The 20,097-nt window shown below is 42.8% G+C and overlaps 1 protein-coding gene across 2 annotated transcripts in view; it reads right to left on the reverse strand.

The window, feature by feature from the left end:
* The window catches only part of ANO6 (anoctamin 6), a 188,519-nt gene that overhangs the window by 129,542 nt on the left and 38,880 nt on the right, over positions 1-20,097 (reverse strand). Inside the window, exon 2 of one of the 2 annotated variants that reach the window (XM_032420304.1) lies at positions 17,629-17,682. The exons of the other annotated variant lie outside the window; for it this stretch is intronic. Coding sequence (XP_032276195.1) covers positions 17,629-17,682 — 54 coding nt within the window. The remainder of the gene's footprint in view (positions 1-17,628; positions 17,683-20,097) is intronic. 2 annotated transcript variants of the gene reach the window in all.

The raw sequence follows: 20,097 nt of genomic DNA on the forward strand, positions 1-20,097 counted from the left end.
TTCCTCAGTGTGTATACCTGGTTGTGGAATTGCTGAGTCATTTAGTAATTTTATGTTTAGCTTTTTGAGGAACCACCAAACTGTTTTCCACAGTGGCTGCACCATTTTACATTCCCATCGGCAAAGTATCTACTCTATTGTGGTTGCTGTGCATGCTTTTGCTGTCATACCTAAGAATCCATTGCTAAGTCCAAGGCCAAAGATTTACCCGTTTTCTTCTAAGAGTTCTATGACTTTAACTCTTATATTTAAGTTGTTGATCCATTTTGAGTTAATTTTCTGTATATGATGCAAGGTTCAGTCCAACTTCATTCTTTTTGCATGTGGAAATCCAGTTGTCACAACATCATTTGTTAAAAAGGTTCTTCTTTCTTCACTGAGCATACTGGCACCCTTCTCAAAACTCCATTGGCCATAAATGTACAGACTTATTTCTGGACTCTAGATTCTAACCTATTGGTCTATGTTTATCCGTATATTAGTACCACACTGTTTTGATTACTACAGCAGCTTTGTAGTAAGTTTTGAAATCAGGAAATGTGAGTCCTCCGACTTTGTTCTTTTTCAAAGCTGTTTTGGCTCTTCAGGGCTCCTTACAATTCCACATGAATTTGAGTCAGCTTTTCCATTTCTGCAACCTTTACCATTTTAATAAATACATTTCTAAAAATTTAGATTTAATAGCATTAATAATAATCAATCATATAACTGAAGAGTGATTTTATTTAATTTTACCAATTTGGTGTTGTTTTTAAAAGCTTGGTTAAGACTGTCTATGTTCTATAAAGGACAAGTGGTATTAATTATAGAAATAGGTTGCAACAATATCTTGGAAAGCTATTACTATCACTTCACAGCTTAACTGGTCCAGGCCTCCCAGGACCCTCAGGGTCCCGAGTTTGCAGCCGGCTATAGCTCAGCTGAAACCTGGTTCTAGTCACTGACCGGTCAGTCCCCAGATTATAATGATTATACAGTGTCCTGGGGATGAAAGAAGACACCACACTTAAATTTCTATTGTCTTTAAACTCAAAGCACATTGAGTTGTAACTCCATGCTCCCCCTACCAGAGTAGGCCTGATTTCAAAAGAGTTTCTGAAGCCTACCGAGGATGAGAACATAGAAATGCAAGAAAAAAAGTATAGGTCCATAGTCCCTTACCTGAAATCTTTGATGCCAAAACCTTTGTGTTTCAGAATTTAAAAAGAAAATAACTCTTATATGTATATAGTATACGTTACCATGCACCCTCAGTGGGGTCTGGGACAGCACCCCTTAATCAAACGAAGTCAGTTTTGCAGCCAAAAATATGAACAGTAGCTCTAAGTGGGATAAATAAGATATATAAAATAGCCTCACATGGCTGAGATCAGGTTTCTCCACCAAATGAGTTCAGATCTGTCAGGTGTTTTTTGGTTTGTTTTTGTCTTTGAGTATAGTTGACATACAGTGTTATGATCTGTCAGGATTTATAACCAAATGAATTGCCAAAAAAATTCTTTTTCGCACTTTTAAGATTTTTGAATTCTAAGTAAGAAAGTGTGAAAGTTTAACTACTAAGAATGTATTCAGCACACAAAACAGAAGATCTCAAAACCCGATTACACAGCTTGTCATATAAACACAGAGCAAAAGGTTCGCAATTGCCTTCAAATTTAAGACTAGGAAGGACCTCATAGATTGTCATCATTGCTCATCATCTCACATGATGAGTGTTTACCAAATCAATAGTTTCCCCCGTAATCAGCTACAAATAAACCCAGAAAGTGAACCCTAAATTTGCATAAAAGGAAAACCAGAATTAACATACCATTTTTAATTATCAAATTGACAGAAAATAATTACTCATACCTAATATTAGCAGAGCAGAGAACACATGCAGATTTTGCTAGTGTCGGGTTGTATGAGTTTCTGGTTGGCAATTTGGCAAACGTAGCAAAAGCTTTAAATCAATCATATTCTTCGATCTTTTAATTCTATTTCTAGGAAACAATTCTTGCTTAAGTCACTGAGGACATGGCTATTGAATTATTTAAAATAATTTTGTAGAAGAATGTTCATCACACAAAATTTTAACAATGTACTTCAATGTGAAAAAGTAGATTATAAAACTGCATATAGTATATGCCCCAAAGAACTGAGAGCAGGAACTCAAACAAATATTTGTATACCCCTGTTCAAAGCAGCATTATTCACAACAGCACAACAGGTGGGAGCAAACCAAGTACCCAACTGCAGATGAACTGATACACAAGATATACAATGCAATATTATTTAGCCTTTAAACAAGCAAATTCTGACACATGCTCCAACATGGATGAATCCTAAGGACAGTATGCTAAGTGGAATAAAGCCAGTCATAAAGGATAACTACTATATGATTCCACTTATCTGAGATCCCTAGAGTAGTCAAATTCAGAGACAGAGGTACAACAGTGGTTGTCAGAGGCTGGGAGGAGGGAAGAATGGGGAATTACTGTTCAGTGGGTGCAGTTTGTTTTGTAAGATGAACAACTTCCGGAGGTGGATGGTGGGGACAGTTGCACAACCATGTAAATGTACTTAATGCCACTGAGCTGTACATTTAAAAAAGGGTTACAACGGTAAGTTTTAGGTGATGTGTATTCTACCGCAGTGAAAACAAAGTCGTTCTGCTAACGATTGTGGACGAAGCCGCATCAGGTGGCAGGCACTGGCGGTCCCCAAACAGATGGGCACAAACAAGGTCTACCATATGCATTACCTTCTGCAGCTGGAGACCCCTAAGGCTTGAGGCCATAACCACTCTCTGTGGTGGTAGGTGGAGAGAGCTTTCACGATGCTAGGGCTCTCATCACCTGCCTAGCCTTTAACTCTCCCCTTTGTCATGAGCCATTTTCCAATAAACTGAAGAGTATATAAAACTAGCAAACAAACAAAACCTATATATACTATACGATCTAAATTTGTATGGGGTAAAAATAAATTTAACCCAAAGATAATGGGTGATGGAATGTCAAGTGTTTTTATTTTCTTCTTAGTACCTATGTTTCCCAATTTTCTACAGTGAACATGTACAAAACATGAACATGTTAAGAAGTGTCTCAATCTTGATTTCCACCCTCCACTATGTCTTCTCCCCGCCAAAAAAGACTTGCTATATGCCCCCCCTCCCGTCTTCCCCCACCATCTCAGTAAATGGCCCCCAAATCCACCACATTAATCAGACCAAAATTACTGGAGTCATCCCTGGCTCCTTTCCCTCCTACCCCTGCATTTAACTCCTCAATAAATCCTATCAGCTGAATTTTCAAAGTCTACCCAGATTTTGATTTAAGCTACCAGTTAAATGACAGACCCAGAAAGTAGCTACTTCTCACCATTTCCATAGTGCCTAGAGAACACCAGCTAATACTTAAAGAGTTCTTATATTCCAATGCCTGTTTTATAGCTAAGTTCTTTTTATATGAGCCCATTTCATCCCCACAACAGCCCTATAGGGTAAAAATAAGTATTATAGTTACCTTTACATCACTGATGAAGAGGCACAGAGAAGTCAAGTATTTTGTCCAAGACCACACAGCTCATAATGAGCAGGAGAATCACAATTTGAACTTAGGAGCCCATAGGCTAGGCTTGTTGCCACGATATTACACTGCCCCTTGGCCTTAGGTAGCTTGCTCTCTCCCATTATTCAAGTCTCTGTTCAAAATGCATGCCTCAGAGAGGCCGTCCCTGAAATCCTAACTTTAACAGCCCGAGAGTAGAGTCACTGTTCTCTGACACCTTGCCCTGCTGTACTTTCCTTTAGTACTTAATAATAGCTTCATTATTATATATTAAGTGAGTTTGTTTGTCGCTGAATCCCAAGCACCCAGAACAGTTCTGGGACGTGTTAGGAACTCCATAATTATCTCTATATGACTTACCAAATAGATGCATAACTTCTATTAGGCTGGCTGGGGGAGTCACACAGACCTGAATTCAAATCCCAGACCTACCACTTCCTCACTATGTGACTTTGGGCAGTTTATTCAACCTTTCTATGCCTCGAAGTCTACACCTGAAAAATGGGAATGATAGTACTTTCTCATGGGGTTGTTTTAAAGATGAAAGGAGTTGTGGCATATGCAATGTTTTGCATGGTACCTGCACACAGTAAACACTAGATGAGTATTAACTACAAGTATTATATAAGGAGAGGGAGAAAATGATGTTTGAACCTTCACGAAGTTCTTTTCATTTTTATGCATTCTCTACTGTATTATCTAAGTATGTCTAAATCATGCTCATTACTTAAATTTTGAATGTATACATATATTTTTTAAGCTACCAGTTAAATAACAGACCCAGAAGACAAAAATTCCTAATCCATATGGATTAGTTTAAATTCGTATGTGGCCACTGCCCCTCGTGCTGTCAGTGCTCAGCAGAAACACAACAGAGTCAAGTGCAACCCTAGCAGCAAAAACCTCATCCTCTTCCTGTTCACCCTCTACAGCCCAGGGGGCTTGGGGCAAGTGGGGCGCCCAGACCCCGCCGCAGTCATTCCCTTCTGCTGAAGCGATGGCCGGAGCCATGGCCACCCTAACTGCTGAGGATGCAGGGAGTGTGCTATGAATGGGTAGTTGTTTGAGGGAAACTCAGACCCTGGGTGGGGAGACAGGAGTGGAGGCAAGAAGCATCCCTCAGGACAGACAAGCGCCTCTCCTGGCGGTCCCGGGGATTGAACCCAGGCCCTCTGCTCTACAGAAAAAGTAACCAAGTCTGGGGTTTCTTTCCTTCCTTACCCTTTGATTCTATAACTTGAGATACTAGCTCAGTTGCCCCTGGTAAGGACCTCCCACGACTCTCCTCAGGAGATGAGGCGGGGCATGGTGATGGGGGTGGGGAGGCAGGCGGACCCACACAGGAACATTCCAATCCTAATTTGGGAGCTCTTTATGCAACGCATTGGAAGGCCATTTCTTTTAGAATCCCATCAGGGACTTCAGTCATGTGATTATCCTCTAGCTGGCCAGATGCAGCTAAAGAGGTTCAAGTATTTCTACTCCAGAAAATACCACAAAGTAGTTATTTGAGATTTTTAAAAAATAAACAGATTGTCTGAATATAGCTAAATCACCCTAGAGATGCAAGGTATTTAAATTTTCTCAAAATATGCATTTAACATGCTGATTACAGAAATACTAATACAAAGGACACTTAAAGCAGATTGCCTTTCCCTAGGGAGTAATAATCCTGACGCTTGTTCCAGGATCAAATGTCTTAAATTATTGGTCCTTTGTGAGTTCATCTCATGCCTGCTTTTGTCCTTGTCCTCCCTTTCTGGGTACCAAATTTATATAAGCATCAGGCTTTCACACAAAATAATATCAATCATTTAGGTAGCATGCAACATGAGCCAAGCACTACAGGTCTTACCATTAAGATATTTATATATGAAGGTTTTAGGTAAGGAAAACAAAACAAAAAACAAAAAAAACATACAAGTGACCATCCAGGAAGGAGAGATGCTACACAGGGCTGGGAGGTGAAAGCACTCCTGAGCCGACCTGGCTGGGGGCTGGAGGAGGTGGTCCCTAAAACAAGTTCTGAGTGATATACAAGAGGAGATAGGAGACTATCTAAGAGGCTGCTCTGATAAGAAAATCCTGGCTGGGGAACTAACAGAATGATGGTGGTAGTGGGGATGAACAGAAATTAGATGGAGTCCAGGGATATCAGGGCCTTAGAATCAACAGGCCCTGTGGGTGACTGGAGGGAAAGTTGGAAACGCCCTGTCTCGGAGTCCTGCCGACCCTGGGCAACTGTGTTCACGAAGCAAGAAGGGCCTTCAGATCTCCAGCTTCTCCTTTGCCCTTCAGTAAGAAATCTCAACCTTCTAGTTTGTACAGGAGATGGAAAAACTAGGTGCTTTGAGAGAGAAACATCATGAAGCTCCATTGCCGAACCAACTGAACTACATTTGTTTATTCATTCAAGCAATGAGTATTTGTTGGGGGCCTGCCATGTGGCGGCATTGGTCAAGGCTCTGGGGCTGCAGCAGTGACTGAGGACCCAGCTCCCCCATTCCCTCGTCCTCCTCGGCCTAAAGTTCCCAGTCCCACTGGCTTCTTACTATAGGACACTGAGCACTTTCTCCTGTGACTTCGACCTACTCTTCATTTGCCCCTCGTTGACATTTTTCATGCTCAAATTTCTTCTGTCTTAAAAAAAAAAAGAAAAAGCCCCTCGCCTTGGGCACTGTCGCACTATCAAAATGTCAAATGCACATGCCCTTTGACCCCACAACTCCATTTTTAGGAACTTGCTCCATAGAAATCCCAGTACACATATATATGTAAGGACACACAAGTCAGTAGGTACAGGTGTGTTTGGTGTAGCACCGTGTGAGAGAGCAAAAATGCCTAAATTAAACTCAAATATCCAGAGAATCTACTACAACACAACAGAAGACTATATACATCTGCTCCATGGGATGAGGTCTCTGAAATACACAGGTAAAAATACAAGCTTTAGCAGACTCTACGGCAGTAAATCCAATTTTTGTAAAGTAAATGTGTATCAATGTGTGTATGTGGTAGCATACGCACAGAAGAATCTGGAAGGTTATACCTTAAACTATTAATGGTGGTCATATATGAGGGAATGCAATTATAGACGTTATTCTCATATTTTTTAATGTTTAAAACTTTTACAATGAGTACATACTGCTCTGATAACCAAAATAAAACATAAAAGAGGCTATCATAAGAAGGAAACAAAACAACTTTATCAGCCTTTTCCAATGCATCTACTACATTGCAACATAGTCCAAAATCCTCAATACTAATGCCACAGCTCTAGGTGGGTGGGCACCCCTCTTACAGGGACCCAGCCTCTAGCCACCTGCCATTCGACCCTGGCTAAGGTCATCTATGACTCGCACACTGCTAAACCTAACATCCGTTTTACATTTTTGCCTTACCTGACACCTCAACAATCTTTGACACAGCTGACCATGATCTTCTGAAGCCTCTCTTAGAAGTTCTTCCAACCGGCTGTGGGTGCCTCCTCCCTGATTGGAGCTTTACTTCTGAAAATATTCAGGCCTCCACCTATGGCTTGCTCCACTGTAATTTGTCCGTGGCATCTGTTAACAGCTTTAGACGAAAGGCTCCAAATGCATCGTTCTATTTCAGGTGGTCTCTCTCTATTCAGATTCATACAACCAACTGCTTATGCGACAACTCCACTTGGAAACCTCCCAGGCATCTCAGACTCACAGAACGTTCATACAGGATCTATGTTTATACACACACACACACACACACACACCTTTCCCCATGATTACTTGTCTCAGGAAATGGCACGACCAGCAAAGCAGCTGGTCAAGCCAGAAACCTGGGTGTCATCCTGGACTCCCCTCTCTTTTTCATCCTCATAGTCAAACATTCACCATCCTTGGGTGCTGAATATATCTTGAGTCTGTCTTCCTCCTTCTATCTTACAATGCCATCAACCCTGATCTGAGCTAGAGCAGAAATTTCCTGACCAATCACCTGCCAGCAATTTCCACTCCCTCCCAATCCTCTCTCCCTTCAGCAGCCTAAGTGACTTTTGAAAATGAAATTCTGACCCAGTACTCTTCTGCATTTAAACCTTTTAGTGGCTTCCCATTAGGAAGCTACTTCCAAATTTATGACCATGAGCATGTGTTATTTCTGTAATGGGGGAAAGTAAGAACAATAATTTTTAAAGGAGTCTGGTTACAAAGAGACTATAAGCATCATGAGAGCAGGGGTTAGGTCTGTGTGGTCTGACGCTGAAGCTCAGTGCCCAGCCAGGTCTCTGCGCACAGCTGACTAATAAATGAGGACTGGCTGGCTGAATGATTGAATGAAAAGAGACACAGGAGAACCTAGGCTGGCCACAGAGTTGAGGAAGGCATAGTTTTGTTTGCTGTGCCTTGTTTTGTAAGATGAAATACAATATTCATATATATTACATACTCATACACACAAATGGTGATGGAAAAGAGTGAAAGAAAACACACAGGAGGGGTCACTGATGGAGAGAGGCATAGGCAGAGGGGTTAACCTTCATCAGGAAAGCAAAGTGAAGTGTAAACATAAGTGTATATGTGCATTACACATACACACAATTTTTTTTGAGGGAGGAAAAGAAGTTGAGGCATTGTCCCCGGAAGGTTTCCACTCCCTCTGTGATTTATGAAGCAAGATGACCTACGAAGAATGAGGGAAAAGGGTGTGAAATAGGGACATGAGGAAAGCAGTGGGAGTTTGAAATCCTTTCCAGGACAGATACGAGGTGTCCTCTGGCTAAGTGTGCAGGGTTCCGTTTCTGTTCTGTGGTTTTCTTCCTGAGCTCTGCAAATGCTCAAGAGTCTGATTTTCTTTTTGGCCTCCTGTCCTTAAGGCAATAGGTCCCCAGAAGTCAGTACAAGAATCAAGTGTAGGGCGCCTGGGTGGCTCAGATGGTTAAGCGTCTGCCTTCGGCTCAGGTCATGATCTCAGGGTCCTGGGATCGAGTCCCGCATCAGGCTCCCTGCTCCTTGGGAGCCTGCTTCTCCCTCTGCCTCTCTCTCTCGCTCTCTGTCTCTCATGAATAAATAAATAAAATCTTTAAAAAAAAAAAAAAAAAGAATCAAGTGTATCCCAATAACCTGGGGGAACTCTGACAAAAGGATTCCTATGCCGCGCCCCATGAGGATTCTGCATTAGTAACTGGGGGTGAGGGTAGCTCTGGTGTGCCACTCAGTCTGGGAAGCCTTGCCCTAAAGAACCCCACCTTGGTCTCCCGCCCACCAGGTCGCCGGCCTCACAGATCACATTTTCTCCTTAGTCACTGTACTGACCACTGCTGGGCACACTGCACTGGTGATCAAACCAGCCAGTCAAAACCACAGTGACATGCAATGTCCACTCGGTCTTTCCATCTAACAAGAAACCACAACATGGAAGAGAGAGAAAATACAGATGTGGCTTTTATCTACTCACACACGGCTCCGATGGGAAGGACACACTTCCTGGTAGGGCGCTACCAAGAATGGCCATCCCTGCCAGAGGGTAAAAAGGAAACAAACCAGACCTCTTTCTCTTTTATCTTCCCTGTTTCTCTGGCTCAACACTAACACTTTATCTCCCTATCGAGAACATGAATCCAAGTATGCTTTGCAGCTGAACTACTATCAGCTGAAAATAGCCCAAAGGAAAAAAATTCAGAATTTTTAACCATTTAACAGTTTCTTGTTCAGGAAACATGGGCTGCAATTTTACTTGAGACTTTAAAGATACCAGAGTTACAGAGACTGACTGACAAACACAAGGAAAAGCTTCACTTCTGCAATTTCTTCAGTTGGCTGCTACAACTCTGTTTCCTAATCTGGTATTCAGCCACACATGATTATCTCAACTGCTTAGAAATAAAATCAAACTTTGGGTACAAAGAGATATTAAAATCACCTACTTCAATCCCTTGGACTTACAGATGAGAAAATAATGGCGAGAGGGGCACCTGGGTGGCTCAGTCGTTAAGCGTCTGCCTTCGGCTCAGGTCATGATCCCAGAGTCCTGGGATCGAGCCCCACATCAGGCTCCCTGCTCCGCAGGAAGCCTGCTTCTCCCTCTCCCACTCCCCCTGCTTGTGTTCCCTCTCTGGCTGTCTTTCTCTCTGTCAAATAAATAAAACCTTTAAAAAAAAAAAAAAGAAAAAGAAAATAATGGCGAGAGAGAATGCCCGGGATTAAGTATTACATCTGGGAAGAGGGCCCAAGCTTCCTAACTCCTGGTCCAGGGAACTTTCCACTGTACTCGACCCCAACTGTTCCTAAGAGAAGAACTAAAGTCAGTGAAAATGGAGATTCACGATTTACACAGAAGTCCCGTTTTACAAGTGTGATCAAATGCCTCATAAACAACAAAGAAAAACACGTCAAGCGAGGCTTTCATTTAAAGGTGGAGTACTAGGGGGCGCCTGGATGGCTCAGTCGGTTGAGCGTCTGCCTTCGGCCCAGGTCATGATACGGGGTCCTGGGATGGAGCCCCGCGTTGGGCTCCCTGCTGAGCAGGGAGCCTGCTTCTCCCTCTGCCACTGCCCCCGCCCCCTGCTCATGCGCACTCTCTCTCTCCCCCCCACCCCCGTCCCTCTCAAATAAATAAATAAAATCTTTAAAAAATAAATAAATAAAGATGGAGTACTAAACCCCTGAACTGAGTCCTGCTCCCTCCTCAAACACCACTGGGACATAAACTAATACAAAGAGCACAGGAAAAAGTAACACAATTTTGGAAGCTGGAAAGCAAATAGACAAGTGGCAACTGGCTGAGCAGGCTGGAGAAAGCTCAATCCAAAACTAGGACTTACCTAGAAGCAAGGTCATTTAAATGATAAACCCTCAAGAGGCTGAGGGATTGGCAGCGCCAGGTTCCTCTGGAAGTGGGGGTGAAGGTGGGGCAGAGAATTGGCTGAAAGTCTAAGTAGAGAGACCCGCAGATTCTCTCCCTCACTCCTTGAAGAAAATAACGCCTCCAAATCCCGAGGCCTCACCTGGGAGAAGATGGAGAATGTTTTTCCTAGTGGGATCTTTGGACTAGAGGATTCCAGGCATAGTTGAGGAGTGGGATTTCTTACTGAAGAGAGATTACACAAATTACTACTGAATGCTGAGACACCCCATCCTTGTCCTTGGCTTTCTCACTGGTCATCTTTTCTCCGGAGAATCTGGTCAGCTCAAAAAACAAAAAACCTAAAAATACATCAGGATTTCCTAAACAAAACAAAAACAAACAGCCCAGCCTAGAATGAAGCTAAGCCCAATCTGCTATCAAAGAACCTCCAGGCATCTTTTTAGATAGCTAATCTAAAACAGGAGGGAATAACAAGACTTCTGGATAAGGAAAGCATTTAACAGAGAAACAGCAAAGCAACTTAGAGGAGAAAGAAAAATCACAGGAAGAAATTAAAAAAAAAAACAAAAATCAAAACCCTAGCATCTTCAGCTACTGAGAAAAACACATTCATGAAATAAGGACAAGATACTATCAAAGAGAGAGAGAGAAATAAAAATATTAACTCTTAAAAAATTAAAATGGTGGCAGATTGAAAATTCAATAGAAGGCCTGAAAGATACAATTCAGGAAATATCCAAGAAAGTTGAACAAAAAGACAGAGATGGGAAACAGGAAAGATGGAAAGTTTGGGGGCCAATTCAAGATAGCCAATATCCTGATAATAGAGTGTTCATCATCAAAGAAAATGGAGGGGCAGTGATTATAAAGAGAAGAAATTTTCCAGAACTGAAGGGCATTTTTTTCCGGAATTGAGGGACATCTTTCCCCCCAAACTGAAGGACACTATTTTCCCTTTAAAGAAAAGTGGGGAGAGGGAGGGCGATGGGGTTTCCATAGTGAAGAGGCTGAGTTTCTAGCATATTAAATGCAAATAGTCCTACACCAAGGTACATCATTATGGAATTTCCAGAAAGAGTTTTCAGACAAAGGGTTTTAAGTCCAAATGGCAGGAACTTCTGAAAAGCAACACCGGAAGGCAGAGGCTTAAAAATTCTGAGAAGAGATAATTTCTACTCAAGAATTATAGTTAGTCGAGCCATCAGGAAAAAGCCAGGGAGAGTAAAGGCGCTGTCAGACCTGCAAGTCTCAAAAAATTCTCTCTTCTTACACCCTTTCTCCGTAAGGAACGGGACACTGTGTGCCACCAAAATGAAGCAGTAAACCAAGAAAAAGTAAGTCATTCCGTTCCAGAGATCAGGGGCTCCAACACAAGAGTGGCAAAAAGAGTTCTCACGAGGGTGGTGAAGGGGAAGCCTTAGTTGTTTGGGGGCCAAGGAAGCAACCTAGGCAGAGACAAGATCAGAAGGGTCTGAGAGGAATTTCCCCAAAAAGATGAATTTGGTACATTCTTGATGTGGTTGACTGAGAGGAGATTTACAACTGGGGTAGAGCCTGAGGTTGAATATTCATAAGTACATCAAAAATGAAGAGATTTTTAAAAAGTCGGTACCGGCTATGTAGGCTTGAGAGGAAAAGTAATCAAACTATATTACAGGGCTCGTCTGTGGAAAGCATTAGTTATAATAAAGTAAACACTGCATATTGATTTTACCAAAATTACAATACAATTACAACTGGGAAGATGGGGGTTGGGAAATTTGTGTGAGAGGGGAGAGGAGCAGGGGTGGATGAACCTGAGCTAAATACTCACTTTTTCACCAACAGATAATCCCTAAAACTAAAAAAACAGATGAGTAACAATATGATTACATTAATTAAAGATACAGAAGTAATTACTAAAATAAGCAGCTAAAGTTGAAAATACTTGCCTCTGGGGAACATAAAATGGAAGGGGAGATGCTGCTCTTCATAACAAATCTTGTATTACTCAATTTTCTACTTATGTAAATATTATAAAATAATTACACAACACTTTGGCAAAAGCAAAAAAATTATTTTTCCCCTTTAAAAAAAAATGGAAGTGAGGACTCATGTCAAACATCTCATGACATGACACGTATAAACATTAAGAACCTCTATTCTGGAACCTATTCTGTGCCAGGCACTGTGCTCGATGCAGAAGATATAACAGATAACACCACAGGAAAAGTCCCTTTTCAGGGAGCTTATGTTCCGTGATAAAACTAAACGCAAGATCTAATAAGACAGGATAGGAATGTATCTATTAGAAGCAGCAACACATAGAGCTTGAATGACCCTGAGAAATTTCACAAGAGCGGTGGGAAAGGACAGCAGATTGTAGCAGAGGAAAGAAGAAATGGGTAGTGAAGAACTGTAGTACATCTAGACAACATTTTAGAAATTCCACCTTAAAGGACCAAGAAATGGGGTGAGAGATGGAAAGGGGTATTAGGGTTTAGGAAGGTGTGTGGTTCTTTAATTTTTAATATAAGGGTACCTGAGCATTAATTCACTTATTCCTTCAGTCGTTCAAAAAACGCTTATTGAGCACCAGAACGGTGTTCTTATGCAGCTTAGGACCTACTGGGGGACAGAGGCAATAAACAAATACAGACTTAATTTCAGGTAGCGATAAATGCTTTGAAGTCAGCTAAAGCAGGTGAAGGGAACTGAGAGTGACAGTGATATTTTGGATAGGTGAGTCAGGGAGGCCAGCCAGCTCCAAAGGGCGGCGTCTGAGGGAGAAGTGAATGAAATGCAAGACAAGAATCCTAGACAGAAAGGGGTTGGGAGGGGAGAGCAGATGGAGAGGGGGATGAGAGCAGCATTCCAGGCAGGAGGGTGACACGTCAAGGGACAGTGAGGGGCCGGTGTGGCTGGAGCACCTTGAGAGACGGGCAGAGCAAGAGACGGGGACAGGGAGGTGTCAGGGGCCTTATGGTACATGGCTAAGGGTCAGGACTTTATATTGTTTGTAGAGAAGCCACTGCAAGTAGTATAAAAGTATAAAAGATAAGAATTTCCATGGCTGTTGTGTGAACTCAGACCACAAGGTAATGAGAAGAGGCAGGAAGAGGGCTGAGGAAGTGATTCCAAAGTCCCAGCAAGATGTGGTGGTGGTGGTGGTGGTGGTGGCCTGGACTCGGACTTAGGTGTGGGGTGGGAGATGAGGAGTGCTTGGATTTGGGATAGATGCTAATGGGTCCAATATGAGGTGCGAAAGAAAGGCAGGCATCCAAAGACTTCGGGGTTGGGGGCCTGAGCAACTGGACTGAGTCACTGCCGAGATGAGGAACAATGGAAGAAATGGAGGTTTAGAAAACAAATGAGAAGTTGGTTTTGCACATGCCATGTTTGCAATGTCTAGTAGACAACCAAGGGAGGCAGTAAAGCAGGCAGCTGAAAAGCCAAGGAGAGAGAGGGCCTAGGGCCATGTATATGGAAGTCATCGCCATATAGATGGTATTTAAGGCTCTGGAAATGAGTCTCACCTAAGTAGTGAGCTGAGATATGAAGCAGTCAGAGAATAAAGCCATCGGCACTCCAATGTTAGAGGCCAGGACTAGGAAGAGAAGGATCCGGCAGGGGAGACAGGAAAAACCAGTGAGTTGCAAGTGGAATCAAAATGGAGCAGCATCATAGAAACCAAGTAAAGAAAGAATTTCAGGAAGGAGGGAGTGGTCAGCTGTGCCCAGTGCTGCTAAGATAAGCAAGAGCTCCATGATAAAGGGCCAGGGCCTCCATGACTCAGCATGAATGAACAATGTTCTGAGATAACATTCCCTACCCATAAATGCACTCAGACGACTGAGTAATCTGGAAGAGTAAGCCTCAGTTCATCTAGAACACCAACGCTCTGTTTCCATAAATGCCTCCTCACACAGCTGGCCCGCCCTCCTTCGGGATTCTCCCAGGAAGCGACCCAGGAGATCCCCGTGCCTGGGAAATAAAGGCAGCTCTCATGGGTTGGCTTAAAAGAAATGGGGCAGCAGACCAGTGCTCATGGCAGAGAATCAGATACGCTTGGGCAGGACAGAACTATTCCACAGGTTCCTCCATTTTTCTAACTCACAGCCTGGGAGAGGAAAATTAATGAAATCATTCCACCCATCTTAGAGAGCCACTGAAAGTGCAGAATATCTGCAGTTTCTGCTACTTCTGATTACTGTTCCTAACCCCCTTTTCTCTCCCTATTTGCTATGTTGTGGCACCAGACTTTTTTTTTTTTTTTAAATCAGGTTTACGGAGGTTTAATTTATATACAGTAAAAATTTCCCCCAAGTCTGGTGCATTTTGACTGATGTATACAGTCATGTAGCTTCCTCTCGCCCCTTCACAGTCAATTTCCTTCGCTCGCTTTTGGTCCTTGGCAAGCAATGAGCCTATTTCTCTCTACAGTTTTGCCTTTTCAGATTGTCATGTACATGGAATCAAATCGCATGCAGCCTTTTATATCTGGCTTCTTTCACTCGGCATAATGCTTCTGAAATTCATCCATGTTGATGTCTGTATCAGTAATTGGTTCCTTTTTGCTACTCAACACTGTTCCATTGTGTGGGTGTACCACAGTTTACCCATTTGCCAGTTGATGGACATTTGGGTTGTTTCTAGGTTTTAGTTATTATGAATAAAACTTCCATAAACTTTCGCTAGAAGGTCTTTTGTGGACACGGGTTTTCATTTCTCAAGGGTTTTCATCTCTCCTAGGAGTGGAATTGCTGGGTCATGTAGCATCTAGTTTTCATCCGCTAAGAATAGCTAAACATCTACTGAGCACTTACTTTGTATCACACAATATTCCAAACTCTTTATATGCCTTATATTAATTTTTAAAACAGCAAGTTTAATCAAGTTATGAATGCCCCTGCCTTACTGATGAGGAAACTAAGGCACAAAGGGATTAGGTGACGTTCCCGAGATCACACAGCTAGCAGGCAACAGGGCCCGGCTTCTAAAACCCAGGAATCACATCGCAAAGCGCACGTCACCCACCATTTTGTTTTGCTGCCTCCCTCAAGTCAAATGTGTGATGGCTGAGAGACAGATTACCAAATTCTACCCGATGCTGTGTTTGGACCAAAAATGGCCATCACTGACTATTCCTTTCCCCTCTTTCAATCATGACAATGAACACGCTGGAAGTCTCGGAGTATCACTGCAACAATGACATGCCATTTTAAAGTCAGAACAACTTTATAGGACTTTATGAAGAAATGCTTTTAACTGTGTCACAGAAGCTTATAAATATTAACTTACGAATGTTAAATAGCAACCGTAAGGAAAGCTGAAGTCAGCCAGCTTCTACCAGGATGGTAAAACTCTCTTCTGGAGACTTCTCCACTCTCATGACTTAAGAGGCCATGTTGGTTAGAAAATTATAAGGACTCTGGAATCAGACAGACCTGGATTTAAATTTTGACTCTGCTCCCTGGCGGATAGGTGCATACCCATACTTCCTCACACGTGAACACTGGTGTGAATAAGTCCGAATTTGCAGGGTGGTCGTGATGATTTTGATGGCACAACATGGTTGAAACACTGAACACTGTGTCTTACGTATTTAATAAACTCTCCTCTCCCACAATGTACTGCTGAGCCTCTGAAATTGGTATGATAGAGGCTGGTTACTTAGCAAAAAGTTTTATCTATCTGTTCATTTTTCACCCAAATAGCAGCAAAGGAGAGACTGGACACAGGTGCTTCTTTAAAATTTCATATTTCATCTTAAAAAGGCAATCAGGCAAACTCTGCACTTTATGTTCCACAGTATAATCAAAATTATTTTAATATTAAAATGTTTTACATTTACCTCCAGCTATTCACTTTCTCCTGAAATTTCTCAGACTATTTAAGGAAGATTCCCCCCGAATATACGGCGGCCTCATTTACATACCACCACACTGCCCCTTTCCTGATTATAAAGCAGGAAACTATGACGTTTAAGACCACAGCGTGAGTCCACACACTCTGGTCATTCTTCTCTCTTGGCTGCCACATCTCAACATCATCTTCACATTCACCCTACAGCTCTCAGCCCAGTTTACAGTCTTGGCTCCAAAAGCTTCGAATTCTCCCCACAAGAAAACAGCTACTTTCTGTGACCCCTGTGTGCCGCCTCCTGGCCACGGCAGCTTAAGAGATGCCGGGTGCAACCTGCTTTCTAAGACAAATCTCTGGTACAGCCCTAAGAGTCAACACAAATACTGCAAACCTGAAAGAATTTTTCAAATAAAAATAAGGTACTGACCAAGAATGAACCTTAAGTCAAATGGGATGCCAGAAGACTGACAGTTGTGGGTTTTTTGTTTTTTGTTTGAAGATTTTATTTATTTGACAGAGAGAGACACTCAAGAGAGGGAACACAAGCAGGGGGAGTGGGAGAGGGAGAAGCAGACTTCCCGTGGAGCAGGGAGCCTGATGTGGGGCTCGATCCCAAGACCCTGAGATCATGACCTGAGCCAAAGGCAGACGCTTAACGATTGAGCCACCCAGGCGCCCCGTGGGTTTGTTTTTTTTTAATCAATTGAATTGAGTTGAATCAATCAATATGAATTGAAGAGAATTTAACACATGAATCCAGAGAGGCCAAAGGATTTAATTCAGCTCTGGTAACAGAATGTGGCTTCTCGGAGTTATGTATGCAGTAGAGAGAATTTAGTCCTTAGAACATACTTCCATGAAATAGCATTATTTTCTTGATAAAACTTTCTCTCTTTAGGTAAAGGCCACATGCTCCCCTCCACTTCCACCGTACATACCTGTAAGGATTCAAAAGTCCCTGGATGCTCTAAGTACCTTGAGCAACTTGGGAGGTCACTGAAATTTTGTTTTTATTTACATCAGAAGCCCCCTGTAATTTCTTCCCCCCCACCCTCTGAAAACCTCTGTTCTGGAAGATAGGGGTGGAAAGTCTCGGTGTATGAGATCTTACCCACAATACAGGGGGCCCTAGAAACATAAATAACTTCTGCTTTCAGAAGCTATTTTCGGAAGCTAACATATAGAAATAAATGCATTATTTTTAGCAATCCATGTGGACTAATGGAGGAATAAAAAAATCAGGGTACTTCAACTCAACAAACGATCCGGAACCCTACAAGATGCCAGCAAGTTGCAGAAACGACAAGGAGGGTAAGGGTCCTGTGCTCCTGGAAATGACAGTCCGAGAGGAGAGTTAGGGGTGCTATTCAAATAGAGAGGAAGGGCATCTTACCCAGCCTGGATGGGTGAGGAGTCAGAAAAGGCCTCTTGGAGGCAGCAACATCACCTGAAGAATGAGGAAGCATCAATAAATACAACAGACAAACATAAAGGGGTAGCATCACGCAGCAGAGAGACCAGTCAGAAGGTCAGACCGGAGTCCCAGACCTGCTCCTGCAACAACTGGGATCTGACCTTGAGCAAGCCACTTGCCCTTCTGAGTTTTCATTTTTTCTCATCTGTGATATGGGATGGTTAGATTATGTCAGTTTACCCTAACCCTTGCTGTGCATCAGGATCCTCTGGGAGCTTTCTAAAAATACTGGCTCCCTCCTCCAGAAATGTGGTTTCAACTGGTGGGACACCTGTGTTTCTTTCAACAGCTTTCCAGGTGATGCTGGTGTGCAGTCAGGGCGGGGAACCAATGGATGAGAGGTCTCTCAGGTCTGTGGTTCAAAACCCCTAGTGCTCAATAACACCCTCTGGGGAGCTTATAAAAATCCCAAGGCAGGCTGCATTCGCAACAATGAAACCAGAATCTCTGGGGGTAGGACCCAGGCACCCCTATCTTTCAAAGTTCCCAGGCTGATTCCAAGGTGCAGCCAAGGTTGAGAACCACTGTTCTAGGCCCTCTTAATACTTCCATTTCCTATGACAGCCACTGAAGGGTGGCAAAGGGAAAGGAAGAGAAGCTTTTAAGTTTCTCCCTCTCTTTTGTGTTCAATTAAAAGGAGAACTGCATGTCAAAGCCAGTGATGGATTTTAAATGGGGTTGTAGCACACGGTAGGGTTGATTTTGGACATGTGCATAATTCATGCCGATGCAGGACAGGTAGAAAGATGCCTATTCCAAAATGCTCTCTGTTCTAAATTTAAAATTCAATGGAATACATATAAAATGACTCCATGGTGTGTTCTCTGCAATACTTAGTTAGGATTTGATTTGCATGGCTGACTATAATATGAACATTACATTCCCGACCCCCAAGGTTACTTAAATCCACTTATTAAAGCAATGGTGAGCTAAACAAACAGTAATTAGAAACACTCCAGACTACCTTTTAAATCTGTTGCTAAATTATATTTTTCCTGCACCAAAGCCCATACACACAGCATGTCCACAAGCATCACAAAACCCAAACCTCAGAAATATTTACATTAATAAGAGCATAAGTTCCTCTGGGTCTTCACATTGGGTTCTGCAGGGAAGGAAGGGCTGCTTTGGAAAAGGGCTGTTCATTACTGTTCTTTCTCACATCTGGGTAAATAAAGCACTGCCCACATGTGGCTAGAAATCCCAGGAGAAAATGAATTCTCCGTGGGTCTGAAAATGAAGAACACCTCTGATAGACTGCCTCATTTCCTGAAATGAGTCAGAAATGGAAGTAATTCCTCAGCAAAGAACATCTGCACCGCGGCACAGCTTATAAAATAATGCCAGATGATACCTGCGGCTAGGAGGCTGGGCCTGAGGAAGGAGGGCAGGCCTGGAGAACAGGACTGGGCTCCGCACTGCACTTAATTTCAGAGCTGCTGCCGCCGCTAGCTTAAAGGGTCTGCAAATCCACCAGCGGCCGACTATCCTGGTCTCAGCTGTAAATCTTGATTAGCAGTAAGAGTGCTTACATTCCATTAGGAACCTGGCCCCTCTCCAAAGGGTGGAAGCAGCCAGAAAGGATTCATGGGCCGCTGTGGGCACAGAAACAGCAATTCTTACAAGAAAAACTGTTTTACTTCACTAAAAATAGTTTCTGCCTGTTCATGATTCAGCTAGACCTTTCTTCCTGAGGAGAAAGGACAGCCGTGCAAGGGGACCTGAGGATGCCGAGGGAAGCCGCTCCTTCCACATTATGCGGGGAGGAGATACTGGCATGTGGTCGGGGGCTGGAGGGTATGAAAGACTGAAATGCCTTTCACAGCAACTAGTGAGGACCAATCAACGGGAAAGTGAAAAACAAAGGCTGTCTTCACCCAAATCCAAGGCCAGTTGTTTTTATTCGGTGGCTCGTTACTGTTCCTTCCATAATGCGTATTTAAAAGGAATCCCACTCCGTTGTTGGTAATGGAGGTGGAGAGGGTACCTGGAAACAACCTAAATGCCCATGAATAGGTCACCAGTGCCATCCAGAACAGAGACAACAGAATACTGTGTAGCCATTTAAAAGGCCAATACAGGGGTGTGCAGATAGAGATCTGTATGTCGTATGATACATTAAGACCCGAAAATGATGCACCTGGACTCTGCATAGCAAACATTTGTGCAAACGTATCTAAAGAGGTGGCCTGAGTGTGGAAGGAAGGGGCTAGGAGAGCGTTAATTTTCCTTTTACAACCTTGAATACAGTTTTGAATGATCTTTTCATGTACTTACCCTCCCTCTTTAACAATAGGCATGAACTAGATGGAAGGCTATTTTTGGTTTCCTCTTTATACTAGTCTCTCTCTATAAAACAAATGAAGGTTATTTTAAATAGATGTAATG

Source organism: Phoca vitulina, unplaced genomic scaffold (assembly GCF_004348235.1).
Source record: "Phoca vitulina isolate PV1807 unplaced genomic scaffold, GSC_HSeal_1.0 scaffold23, whole genome shotgun sequence".
NCBI classification, from domain to species: Eukaryota; Metazoa; Chordata; class Mammalia; order Carnivora; family Phocidae; genus Phoca; species Phoca vitulina.